Source organism: Nicotiana tabacum, chromosome 13 (assembly GCF_000715075.1).
Source record: "Nicotiana tabacum cultivar K326 chromosome 13, ASM71507v2, whole genome shotgun sequence".
In the NCBI taxonomy this organism is placed as follows: domain Eukaryota; kingdom Viridiplantae; phylum Streptophyta; class Magnoliopsida; order Solanales; family Solanaceae; genus Nicotiana; species Nicotiana tabacum.
The window spans coordinates 22,753,026-22,767,055 of NC_134092.1; the positions used below are offsets into that span (position 1 = coordinate 22,753,026).

General features: G+C 35.4%; 1 protein-coding gene across 1 annotated transcript; it reads right to left on the reverse strand.

Moving 5' to 3' along the window:
- Positions 1-4,862: 4,862 nt before the first annotated feature.
- Positions 4,863-8,583, reverse strand: LOC107760763 (protein SMAX1-LIKE 3). The gene is made up of 4 exons (XM_016578866.2): positions 7,300-8,583; positions 6,504-6,744; positions 5,613-6,204; positions 4,863-5,419 (listed from the first exon to the last, which is right to left on the reverse strand). The coding sequence occupies exons 1-4, from the start codon at positions 8,475-8,477 to the stop codon at positions 5,040-5,042; spliced, it is 2,391 nt and encodes a 796-aa protein (XP_016434352.1). The 5' UTR covers positions 8,478-8,583; the 3' UTR covers positions 4,863-5,039.
- Positions 8,584-14,030: the final 5,447 nt, after the last annotated feature.

Genomic DNA, 14,030 nt, shown 5'->3' on the forward strand with positions numbered 1-14,030 from the left:
GACCTCGACCTCTACCCCTGGCCATAGTTGCCACCGGGGCTCTGGTCCTTGTCCGTCAATTATCGATGATAGAATAAAATCGCACGACAGGATAAGAAAGAAGTGATATTGTTCCTAAACTTCATAGCCTCTGAAAGATAAGTACAGACGTCTCCGTGCCGATCCTTCAGACTCTACGAAGTTTGCTCGTGACTCGTGAGACCTATATAACCTAATGCTCTGATACCAATTGTCACGACCCGAAATTCCCACCTTTGGGACCGTGATGGCTCCTAACATTTCACTTGCTAGGCAAGCCAACATTAGAATAATATTATCCATTTTAATACAATTTTAAATTAATAAATAACAAAGAAATAACTGCGGAAGTAAAGTCTGAAATGTAGTGAATAATCCATAATAAAGAGATATCTAGATACCATCCCAAAACTGGAGTCACAAGTGCACAAGCTTCTAGAATGATACAAATAAGGGTCTGAATAAAATAAAGCTGTCTGAAAGCAAACACACAACTAAAGTAAATTAGACGGGGATTTCAGAACTGCGAACGATGTGCAGTTATACCTCAAGTCTCCTCTAAGTAGCTGAAATCCGAGCAAGTCTATGGTACGCCACTGGGACCAACTCCGAAATCTGCAAGAAGTTCAGAGTAAAGTATCAGTACAACCGACCCCATGTACTGGTAAGTGCCGATCCTAACCTCGACGAAGTAGTGACGAGGCTAAGGCGGGTCACTTACATTTAAGTTGTACGCAATAATAGTAATAACAACAATAATAATAACGGGAATATTAGTAAGACCAGTAAATAATATTAATAATTGAAATCAATTCAGCAGTCACAATCCCTCAACTTGTTTCTATTGCGGCGTGCAACCCGTTCCCCCAATATAAATTTTAAACAATTCCGTTGCGGCGTACAATCCGATCCCCCAATATAGACTTTTAAATAAGTCTATTGCAGTGTGCAATCCAATACCCCAATATAGATTTACTTTCATTTCTATTGCGGCGTGCAACCTGATCCCCTAATATATTTTAACAACTCATAAATGTAATAGAAACTACTCCAATAAATACCACGTTCAATGAGAAACTATTAAGCATCAAGGCACACAATAATTATAATTTATTTATGAACAAACAATGACAATTAGCAATTAATTGTGAAAATCATGGAAAAAATAGGCAATTTAATATTCAGTATGCTAAATGTCAAATAGAAATTAAGACACATAAGTCAAATAAGTATGTAACAATTATTGCAGGAATTCAAGAATTAATATTTGACAAGGAATATGAGTGAAATAATTAATATAATAATTTATTCATGATTTAAAACGATTTATGATTTTTCAAGTAATTATGCAAATAATTAATTTGACTACGTATAGACACTTGTCACCTTGCCTATACGTGATTCACATGCATCTCACATAACAAATAATTTAAGGGTTCTATTCCCTCAAGTCAAGGTTAACCACGACACTTACCACGTTTTGCAACCAAATTTCAAGAATTCAATAAACCTTTGCCTCGCAAATTCGTGTCTGAAATTCTCAAATCTAGTCATAAACAATTCAATATACTCAATACAAATCGTAGGAATTAATTCCATATGAATTTTAAAACTTTTCGGATAAAAATTCAAAATTTATTTTAAAAATTCACAGTAGGACTCACATCTCGAATCCCGAAAAAACTCATAAAATCCGAACACCCGTTCCGATACGAGTTCAATCATACAAAAATTATCGAATTCCGACATTGGATTGGCTTTCAAATCTTCATTTTACATTTTTAGAAGATTTTATAAAAATCTGATTTTTCTTCCATAAATTCACGGATTCATGATGTAATTGAGTATGGAATCATGAAATATAATCAATATAGGATAAGGAACACTTACCCCATTATTTTTCCGAGAAAATCGCCCAAAAATCGTCTTACCCGAGCTCAAAATCGAAAATAGTGGAAAATGGGTCGAAATCCCATTTTGAGAACTTAAGTTCTGTTTGCCCAGATTTTTACTCATTGCGATCGCGAAAATTCGTTCGCGATCGCGTAGAACAATTCTGCCTAGGTCCATTTTACTCTTCGCGATCGCGGATAACTCTTTGCGATCGCGAAGCATATTTTGGTTGCCCGAAATTTTAACTCTATGCGATCGAGTAAATGAGCATGCGATCACATAGAGAATTTTCTCAACCTTACGCGATCGCGTAATGACTTGTGCGATCGCATAGCACAAATTTGGTGCTTCAACTTCTGCCTCATTTCTTCTTCGCGAACGCAAGTCTTCGATCGCGAACGCGAAGCTTTGCACTTCGACCCTTCGCGAACGCGTGACCTCGGTCGCGAATGCGAAGTACAAAATGTGCCAGTCCAACTTTCCTCTTCGCAATCGCATGAATGGCTTCGCGATCGCAAAGCACAACGTACCAGATGACAGCAGAAGCTAAAAAACAGATTTTTCTTAAAGTTCAAATAGTCCGTAGGCTATCTGAAACTCAGTCGAGCCCTCGGGGCTCTAAACCAAACATGCACACAAGTCCAAAAATCTCATACTAACTCTCTCGCGTGATCAAAACACCAATTTAACACCTTAAATTACGAATCGGACACCAAATCAAATGAAATTTTTAAGAAAACTTTAAAACTTCTATTTTCACAACTGAACGTCCGAATCACGTCAAATCAATTCTGTTTCTCACCAAATTTGACAGACAAGTCATAAATGATATAACAGAGCTATTCAAATTTCCAGAATCGGATTTTTATGGCCCCGATCCATGGTCAAACTTTGGAAATCTTTAGCCTTTAAATTTTTAGTTTCCGTTAAATGCCCATAACTTGAGCTAGGGACCTCCAAACTAAATTTCGGGCATACGCCCAAGTCCTAAATCACGATACAGACCTACTGGAACTATCAAAATAGTGATCCGAGTCCGTTTGCTCAAAATATTGACCAAAGTCAACTCAGTTGAGTTTTTAAAGCTCTATTTCACATTTTAATCCATTTTTTACATAAAAACTTTCTGAAAAATTATACGGACAGCGCACGCAAGTCGAGAAATGATAAAATAGTATTTTCGAGGTCTTAGAATACATAATTAATTATTAAATTTAAAGATAACCTTTTGGGTCATCACAACTAACCTGCAATTTGAACTTTGAACTTGCTGCTATGAAGGGGAATTGAGTTCTCTTTGTATTTGTAAAAACAAGTTAAATATTCGTTGCTTCTGGGAGATATTAGCAGACTAGCGGAAAAGATAATTGGAAAAGACCATGAATTTGGGTTTCGAGTAATTACTAGCGGTATATATTTTAAATTTAATACCCAGTTCCTTTTTAAAACTTTTGAGTAATTACCAAGCTGGATTTTGAGAACTTGGGTATTATATGAAGGACTTATTCAACAAATTTTATTTTAATTTGAAAAAGTCTCTAGGGCTTACGCCTCACTAAAAAAATGCGCTCCGAATGCCCGGACGTACGCCCCGAATTGTTGGGCGTACGCCTCTTGAGACTTTCGCCCCACACCATCGCCTCGAACCGTTTTTGGTGTGCCTTGCCCTAGGGCTCGCCCCGAAAACGCCTTTTAAAACACTGAATATGAAGATTGGCGCGAGATAAAAGAAAATTATATTCTAGGAAATGATTTTTTTTTTTCCAAATAGAGTTAAGTCTTATATTTAGTTACACAATCAAATTACTTAAAAGGTAGTTGGAGGTATTTGAAAAGCATTGGTTGGTTACCAAAATAAATGGTAAGCAATTAGAGTAACATTTATAACTCCATCAGAATAAATTGACCTACAGTACAGGTAACTTTTTATAATTAGTCTGGTATGATAATTTAAAAAATAAAGTAATAATCTACTATCACCGTTTAAATTATATTGATAATATAAATTATAATATATAATTAGTTAATCCTTATGCTTTAAATGACACTAGCTCATGGTATAAAAAGATTTTATACTGTCACAATATAAAATTTAAATCTAAATCTTTTGGGAAAATAGGAGTAAGAAAGAGATACTTATATTTCTTGACGTGCATGGATGTTGTTGATCTTTCGCTTTCATTTTCGTCTCTTTTTGCATGGAATACCTAAATCGACCACTACTTGTTCCTTTTTACTTTACCTTTGCTCAAAGTTGAAAGGATCAATTCAATGGTTTTTTTGTATGAACAAACACAAAACCAATCTTGTCTATTCACATTATTTTCCTCAAAGATTTTTATAAGTTCACGAACAGTATCTGAAGGTGATAAAAGTGATAACTCAATTTTTTAGTGTTTGTAATAGGAAAAGATAACCTCTTCCGAAGAGGAAAAAGATAGAAAAAGGAATAAGAAGAGTACAAAAGGTACGATAACTGATTGATTCAAATAAGATACTCCCTCCATTTCAATTTATACGGTATAGTTTGATTGGACAAGAAATTTTAGTCTTAGTCTTAGTACGTGCACTCCGACCTATGATTTTTTGATGATTTCAATCGGACAGAAGCTGAGAGTGGTGCTCTAGCTCTCACTGAGCTCTCCTCATCGGCTAAAAATTCTAATTTGATATTTGTGGTGTTATATATGTTATAACATTTGTATGACTAGCTATAGGACTTTTATAATTTATGATTTTAAACATGTCATAACATTTGTGCGACTATAAAACTTGTCATTCTTAGTAAAATGAAAAATTCAAATTAAGATTTTTAAAAAAAAAAAATTATAATAGTGTCATTCATTTGTTTAACCGACTAATAAGGAAATAGTATTTTTTTTTCTTTGAACAACGGAAGTACAACATAAAATATGAAAGAAGAAAGAAGATATAACTCAGAAGTGTATGGAAGCTAAAAACTCAGCAGTTTATTAAAGAGATCAAAGAGGTGTTAATATACATTTTGTTCTTCATTAAACTCTTCATCTAATCAAAGGGATCTTAATTAAAGAAAAACAAAAAAAAAAGTACCAAAAAGTAGTCCTAGCCTAGGGTGGGGGAAGCTTAGAGTTTTTCTCACTTAATTCTCACAAGAGTTGAATATTGAACATGACTTGTTTGTCCACTGCCTCCAAAATTCCAATATCATCTTCAGTGGCAATATTCAAATCCAATGAAGCTGCATTTTCTCTCTTTTCCTCTTCAACATCACCATTACTCTTCTCAATAGTAGTAGGAGAATAGGGTCTTGAAACTGAAGACCTAAAGTACTCCTCACAACTAAAAATAACTATGGAATCCTTAACAAACACTAATTCACAGTCAGGAAGTGTAAAGCTTCCAGTTTCAATAGCTTTTTTAATACCCTTTTGTGAGAGAGTATCAACTTGATCCACATCTTCCATTAAAAACACACGGCTCGGATTTTCTTGGATTGCATCTGCAAACCTCTCAAGATAACTCCTACCTGTTGAGACATAATATAATTAAATAATTAAAAATATAAAAAACAAATCTATGTGTTTGACCCTGGAAAAAGAATCAGGTCCACTCATGCGGAGCATGTTGAGACATAAAATAATAAAGTAATTAAAAGTTACTCTTTGTAACTGCTTAAACTTTTATATGAAGTGATACACAATTCAATACTACGTATATACCTTGCTCGTCCCTAGATCTTTTATTACTGACTTCTTCAGTTGAATCATTAGCCTTTAATGTTGATGATGAGAAGCTGCTAAGTCCAATGGAAATGAAGTTATCTTGAGAGCCAAAGATAATTTTAGCTAACTCCCTTGAGATTTTCTCTTTTCCTTCAGAATCAGCACCTAAGAAAAAGAGCCAAGTTTCTTCCTTTTTGCCTCTACACTGAAGAATTGTGCTTACTATATCAGGGATTATATCTTTTTGCCATGGAGCTATTTTCTCCAATGCCTTGCAAATGATGTTCATATTCTCTGAATTAAACTCTTTGAACCTATTTAAGCAATCCATAATATTGTATCCACTTGTTTCACTTGAGGAAGCTGAATTAGGACTTGAATTGGGATTGGATAAAAGCTCAGGCTTTGTATCCAAGAATTGGTGTTCTTTCTTTGATTGGTTTGATGAAGATATTGAAGTAGAGGAACAAGGAGATGGTAATGAAGATAGAGTGCCAAAGCCTTTCTCCAAAAAGTTATGATATTGTTTGTGAACACAATTGCAAATAGAGTTCCACTTGTTGCAAAGATTTCTCATTTCTTCAGATTCCTGCAACACGAATAAAAAGTTGAATTTAAGTTATATGCACTGACGACGTAACATACGTAACATATTATTACACAACAGATCATTATAAGGTGATTACACGTAATTATATTTATAGTAAGAAAATAGGTAATCTTGTAAAAATGGTAACTCACGTGTTATGATGAATAAAAATGTATTGATATTGTAAAAGAATCTTTACACTATTAGTGCACAAATACTATTTTAATACCTTTAGAAAACATTTTTGGTTTTCAAGATTTCATACTTAAACAAGGATTGTTAAGGGAATAATTGAAAACCTGATTGTTGTTATTATCTTGTCTATTCACTTCCTTGTATTTTTGGAGCCAAGAAGGCAAACTTGAGCTGCTGTAAAATGTAGTAGACTCAGTTTTGACTACATTAATACTTTTAGCTTCTCTATTGAAGTTGGCCAAACAATCAGCACAGCAAGTTAGCTGCTTCTTCACTCCATCTCTAGCAAGTGACCAGCTTGAACCATCTACTGTTGTCTTGTTTCTAAACTGACTATGCAAATCACTGGAGATAGGAAACAAGAAAGTGTAAATAAAAATTAAGATGATGATTAGTCAAAGAGAAAACTTGAAGAAAATAAACCAAAAAAAGACACTTATATTGCTTTTCTTTTTAGTTTTACTTTTTCTTTCTTGAAAAGTAATGCAACAAGGATTAACCTATAGACATTGACGGTGTACAGAAGTTTTACTCTATCAATATATGTTAACATGTTGTAGCGAGTAATTTGCCTTATTTTCTATTCCGGTTAAATTGCACTTATAGTGAATGGTTACCTGCAGTTATCTTTTAGGTTACTTGATCATAGTTTAAAAATTCTTTTACACTTCATAGGATTTAAATCTTGGATCCGCCTCTGTCAGTATATGTTCGGAAACAACATCTTTGCGCTTCCAGGGTAGGGGTAAGTCTGCGTACATCTTACCCTCCCCAAACCCCACTTATAGAATTCACTGGATTTGTTGTTAGTATCAATATATGAAAGTTTAAGACATGCAAAAATGGCAGTTCCATTTTATAAATGGTAACAATAAGGGGAAATGTTTAGGAAATATATACCTCTCAAGATTTAGGCTAAGATCCAAGCTGACAACAGGAATTGTAAGAGGGTGAAGATCCCAAAGAGTCTGTAGAGAAGGACAGCCAGTTTTACATTTTATGTAAGTTTGAAAACTGGCAATCCCCATAAGCCACAGCCTTCCATTTTCCCTAATTCCACCACATAATAATCTACTTAGCTCCATTATCATATGCTCTACAGCAGAATAATAGCTAGTATTATTACTTTGCTCACTGTATTTAGTCCAAAACTCAGATATCCATTTTAGATCACCTAAATATAAAACAACCCCTTTATTTACATAGCTTCTAAGTAAAGTCCTAAGCTCTCCAAGTTTGACCTCAAACTCTTCTCTTGAGACATTTCTCAGTGTAAAAAGTGGGACACTTATGAACTGCACATGTTTCATATTTAATGATATTTCTCCCTTATCAAACTTATCTATAACTCCTCTAATAACCCCTTCAGCAGTAGCTAAACACTCTCCTAAAATAACTATGTTTTTCCTTTTCTTGTTTATCATTGCTTCTATTACACTCATTACATCATCATTCCTCACTTGATCACCTAATTTGGTAAGTGACAATGTTGTTTGAGACATGTTGGAAGTTCCTAGGACAATTGGTTTTGTACTAACACCACCACTTTTAGAACAACTATTTATAGAAATAGTTTGTTCTATATTGGTTTTTAATTGGATACTAGAAAAACCAACTTCTCTCATTACTCTACTAACACTTGGATCATCAAGAATTGAAATAACAAGCTGTTCTATTTCTATTTTAAGGGCTAAAATAGGCTGCTGCTGCTGCTGGTTTTCTGTTGAGCCACGACGTTGATACGCTTGTGCCCTTTTAAAAGCAGCAACTAAAGCATTAGAAAGACAAGGATTTTGAGCATGAGGCTCAAAAACAGGACTAGAAACAGAGGTAGGTAACCTATTTAGTGCCACATTGAAGCAAAGTTCAAGAGCTTTGTATTGAAGTGGATGAGAATGTAATTGAAAACAAGCTTTTCTTAAAAGCCCTGAAGAGGAAACTAACATAGCACTAGCTATATGAAGAGGAGTGACATGGGAATGACCTCTTCTTTTAGCTAAGTTCAAAGCTTGTTTTACTATGTTTGCACATTCAGTAGTTAGTGCTTGTTGGAAAGCATAATTACCACCAATTCTCATTTTTGGCTCTATTGTTTTTGTATGATCAAAGATGGAGAAGTATATTTTTTGAATTCTTGAATTTCATTAGGTAGTAAAGAAGAGATATGTGAATTGTTGGTAAGTGGAGAAGTGAAGGGAATTAATAGAGGTTTGGAAGAGGGGGTTTTGTGCCTTTCTTGTAGTTGTTGGTTTTGTATGAAAAAGTGGAAAGCATGTGAGGCAAAGCTAAATTGTCTCTCTTATTGTCTTTTTGGCTTTTCTAAGGGATAAAGGTGGATTGGATTACTGGAAGTTGGACTGCCTAATCTTTTATAGAAAGTAATTAATACTTCATATATGATATTATCCAAGTAATGTGTAGTTAATATAGCGCACTAAAACCTTTATGAATTGAGTTTATGTGTTTCGTTAATTGACAGTGTAATATTAAATTGACCTATAATAATATTTTTCATGTCAAACTTGGTTTAATAACTTGAAAAATAACATAAATTGTTATTACCGATTAAATCGAACTGATATTGTAAGAAAATTTACATTATCCATATATATAATTTAAACTCTATCGAAAAATCATGTCACTTTAGCTTTCCCATATATGTACAAGCCAGAGCTAGTGACAAATACAATGGAAAATACCCATCTTTAATGGCATACTTTTATAATTACATTATTAGCATATCATATTTAAGATCTTGAGTTTCAAAAGTACTTTTTAAAAATCAAAAAAATCCAAAACCAATCAAATTATGACTCATGAATTAAAACGAAAGAAGTAGTAGATATCTTCATCAGAAATTTGGTGAAAAAGAGAAATGATAGTAAAAGAGAAAAGATCAAAGGAAAGAGTTTAAAGGATACATGAAGACTGCCTGTCTGTTAGAAAGAATTGGGTAATGTGTTTTTTTTTTCTAGTTCAAGCTTCCTACTAAGTAATACAATCTGATCTCTGGATTTCTCCTTTAAGACTCAAGAATAAAGAACAAACCTTTCTTTGGATGATTAGTTTAATATTCTCCAAAAGTTGATGTCTTTAAATTTTGTGTCGTACTTTAGTTTTATTTGCATAGAGTTGGTCTTCTTGTCTTTTTTTTTTCTTTGTTCTTTTTGCTTTTTTCATGTGTCAATTGTATAAGATTATAATTTAAGAGGTGTAAAAAATAGTAAATTTTGGATGTAATATTGATACGCTGCCAACAACAACAATAACAACAATACCTAATGTAATCCCTCAAAGTGAGGTCTCGGGAGGATAGTGTGTATACAGACCTTGCTCCTACCTTTTGTGGAGGTAGAGATGTTGTTTCCAATAGACCATCGGCTCAAGTAAAGCATAAACACCAAAATAATGAAAAGAAATATGGTATTGTAGAAGCCATAGACGAAGCAGTAGCACCAGCAAAGGAATAGAATAACCGAAGCGAAAGAAACATCACGTAGTAATACAAATCTAAGAATATGAAAATAGGAGAATACATACTAGTACTACTGGTATGGAAAGGAAGACGCTCGACTACCTACTACCCTCCTACTCTAATACTTGATATCCACACCCTCCTATCAAGGGTCATGTCCTCGGTAAGCTGTAGATGTGACATGTCATGCCTAATTACCTCTCCCAAATACTTCTCCAGTCTACCTCTACCTCTCGTAAGATCCACCATAACAAACCGCTCACACCTTCTCACTGGGGCGTCTAGGCCTCTCCTCTTCACATGCCCAAATCATCTCAGTCGCACTTTTTCATCTTGTCCACCATGGAGGCCACTCCCACCCTGACCCGAATATCTTCATATATTCCTGATTATATCTCTCTTACTATGCTCACACATCCATCCCAGCATCCTCATTTTTGCCACTTTTATCTTCTTTACAATAGAGTTCTTCATTGCCCAACACTCCACCACATATAACATAGTCAGTATAACAACTAATCTGTAGAATTCACTACAAGAAAAGTGCTAATTACATGCAAATTTTACGTGGGGATTTTATTTGCAGATAATACCTGCGGATTTTCATGGGAAACATTAGAATTCCTAAATTTAAAATATTTTACTTGTGATTTCGACGTCATTATGCGCCAAAATATTACCTAGGCAATTACCCGCATAAATAAATCGGCAAGTACATTTTCGTAGGAAAATCCGCAGGTAAGCAAATAAAGAAAATGGAAAAAAATTCTATGTTAATCCGAAGGATAATCCCTAGGTAACTCTACATGCGACTTTAGTTGGGGATAATGTCACGACCCAATTTCACCTATAGGTCGTGATGGCGCCCAACAATACGACTAGGCAAGCCAACTTAGTAAATTAAGCATACATTGATAAAATTTAAAATCAAAAAAATAATAAAACCCAAATTCTACCAATGTGTGTGCCAAGACCTGGTGTCACAAGTGTATGAGCATCTAGTATATTATACAAAACCTCCAACACTGTCTGAAATAAAATAGATAGAATAAAAAATAAATATACAAGGAGAGACACTAGTAGCTGCAGAACGGCTCAGAAAGGCAGCTCACCACTATGTCCCTGGATAGCGTGGGTGTAAGATGATAGGTCCCCCACTAGTACTTGCCTCAGGTCCTGCACAAAAAGTGCAGCAAGTGTAGTATGAGTACGTAAACAACGTGTACCCAGTAAGTATCAAGCCTAATCTCGAAGTGGTAGAGACGAGATGACCGACTTTGACACTCATTATGGGTCAATAATAATAATTGAAATACAACTAGAATATTTAAATCAACATGATTCACAGAATTTATAAATATTTATTTAACCAGTGAGAATAATCAAATTCCTTCAAATGCAACAATCCTCAATATATTAATTAAATTCCTTCAATTCAAATAATTTCCAATTTATCAATTAAATCTCATTTACAGGAATAACAATTAATTCCTTAACAAGCAGGAATAATAATTCATTAAATTTCAAGGATTTTCTAATTTATCAATTAGCTTCGCAAGCTGAAATACACTATTAAAGTATCGTATAATTATTATTATTAAGCACGATTTCTGCCGAGGACGTACGGCCCGATCCAGAGTGTCGTGTACACTGCCGAGGGACGTGCGGCACGATCCATAGATGCATCTATCTTGCCGAGGCGTTCGGCCCGCTCCACAAGAAAGGAGGATATTTTCTTATGTACCTCCGCAAGGAGAGTATATTTATTATAAGATAAATTCGGGAGAAAGAATAATTTCTTTTAACAATTAATTCATTTAAACAGAAAATCAAGCATATGAGATTTCCATCCTTTAATATCTTTTTCTAACAATTCACAATATATTCGTATATATCAATTAATATTAATTAAACAAAGAATACAATTTATACAAGTAATTCATGCTTTGAGTCCTAAACTACCCGGACTTTAGAATTAATAGTAGCTACGCACGGACTCTCGTCACCTCGTGCGTACGTAGCCCGTGCAATTAGCAATAATTATTCAATTTAATCCTTATGGGTTAATTTCCCCCTCACAAGGTTAGACAAGAGACTTACCTCGTCTCAAAGTTCACTTTCCGATAACCACGTCGCGTTGAATTCTTGATTCGATGTCGAAAGATCCGAAACTATCCAAATGTTATACACAATAATTAATATATGCTAAATGATTCGAAATTTATCTATTAAATAAATTACCTTATCCAAAATGGTAAAATTCATAAAATTTACCCCGGGCCCACATGCTCGGATTCTGAAAACTTTTGGATGAAAAAGTTACCGATAATCTCAAGAACTTAAATATATAATTTCTACCCAATTCCATAACTATTTTCGTGGTTAAAATCGCACTTTTATAAAAATCTAGGTTTTTTTACCTAAACCCTTGATTTCTAAGATTTACTAGTTATAATCTACCTATAATCTATGTATTTAACTCAAGGGGTGTGGAATTAACTTACCTCCAAGTTGTTAGTTGAAAACTCCTCTCAAAAAGCTCCAAAATCGCTCAAGAATGGAAGAAAATGAGCTCAAAATGACTGAGCCCGATTTTTAACACATTCTTCCCAACAATCATTTTCGCATATGCGGACAGTGTACCGCATCTGCGGCTTTCGCACCTGCGGAAAATCCTCGCAGGTGCGAGTTTCACTCGCCTGGGCCAAGGTCACTTCTGCGCACCCTTCTTCGCACCTGCGCGTTCGCAGGTGCGCAAATTCTCCGCATCTGCGGTCCACTGCCCCCTCCCTCCTTTTTCCGCTTCTGCGAAGAAATATCGTATCTGCGAGTGCCACGCCTGCGAGCTTGTGTCGCATCTGCGAATGTCACACCTGCGACTGGCCAAGCGCAGGTGCGATTCTGACAGTAGCTGGGAGCTTCAGTTTTGGCTCCCAACTTCCAATTTGTTCCGAGCCTCGTCCGATTGACACTCGGGGGCCCCCGGGACCACGCCCGAATATACCAATAAGTTTAAAATCATAAAATGGGCTCGCTCGAACTCTCAGAACGCGTAAAACGACATCAAATCTAAGAATCATACCCTAAACCAAATTGATTCAAATTTAAGAATTTCAAGTTCTTCAAATTACTTTGGAATGCCACGAAATTTTGCGTGCAAGTCTTAAATCACTATACGGAACTATTCCCAAACTCGGAATTCTAAACGGACTTCAATTATTGAAAAACCTACTCCAAACCAAAATTAAAGAATTTTAAACCTTCAAATAGTTGATTTTTACTATTAAGCGTCAAAATGCTCCCGGGTTATCCAAAATTCGATTCGGACATACGCCCAAGTCCAAAATCATCATATGAACCTATTGGAACCGTCAAATCCTGATTTCGGTATCGTTTTCTCAAAATGTTGACCGAAGTCAAACTTGGCCATTTAAAGCCAACTTAAGGAACCAAGTGTTCCGATTTCAACCCAAACACTTCCAAATCCCGAACCAACCATCACCGTGAGTCATAAATTAATAAAAGCATGTTCGGGGAGTTTTATTTTAAGGAACGGGTTTCTAAAAGTTAAAATGACCAGTTGGGTCATTACATTCTCTACCTCTTAAACAAACATTTGTCCTCGAACGGGTTTAGAAAAATACCTGGAGTGCTAAATAAGTGTGGATATTTATTCCGCATGTCCTCCTCGGCCTCCCAAGTCGCTTCATCGACTGGTTGGCCCCTTCACTGGACCTTTACTGTAGAAATCCTCTTGGACCTCAACTGGCGAACTTGTTTATCAACAATGGCAAATAGCTCTTCTTCATAACCCAAACTTTTATCTAGCTGAACTGTGCTGAAGTCCAACACATGTGATAGGTCAGCATGATACTTTCGGAGCATAGATACATGGAAAATCGGATGAACTCCCGATAGACTGGGAGGCAATGTAAGCTCATAAGCGACCTCCCCAACTCGTCTCAACACCTCAAATGGGCCTATAAACCTTGGACTCAACTTGCCATTCTTCCCGAATCTCATAATTCCCTTCATCGGCGAAACCTTCAAGAGAACTTTTTCACCTACTATAAATGATAAACCACGCGCTTTCTGATCCGCGTAACTCTTATATCTGGACTGTGCTGTACGAAGTCGCTCCTGAATCAACTTGACC

Coding starts and splice junctions, on each gene's coding strand:
- LOC107760763 (XM_016578866.2), bottom strand. CDS start 8,477: ATGAGAATTGGTGGTAATTATGCTTTCCAACAAGCACTAACTACTGAA. Junction 6,745..7,299: donor CTTAGCCTAAATCTTGAGAG/GTATATATTTCC, acceptor TCCTATCTCCAG/TGATTTGCATAGTCAGTTTA. Junction 5,420..5,612: donor AAGATCTAGGGACGAGCAAG/GTATATACGTAG, acceptor ATGTCTCAACAG/GTAGGAGTTATCTTGAGAGG.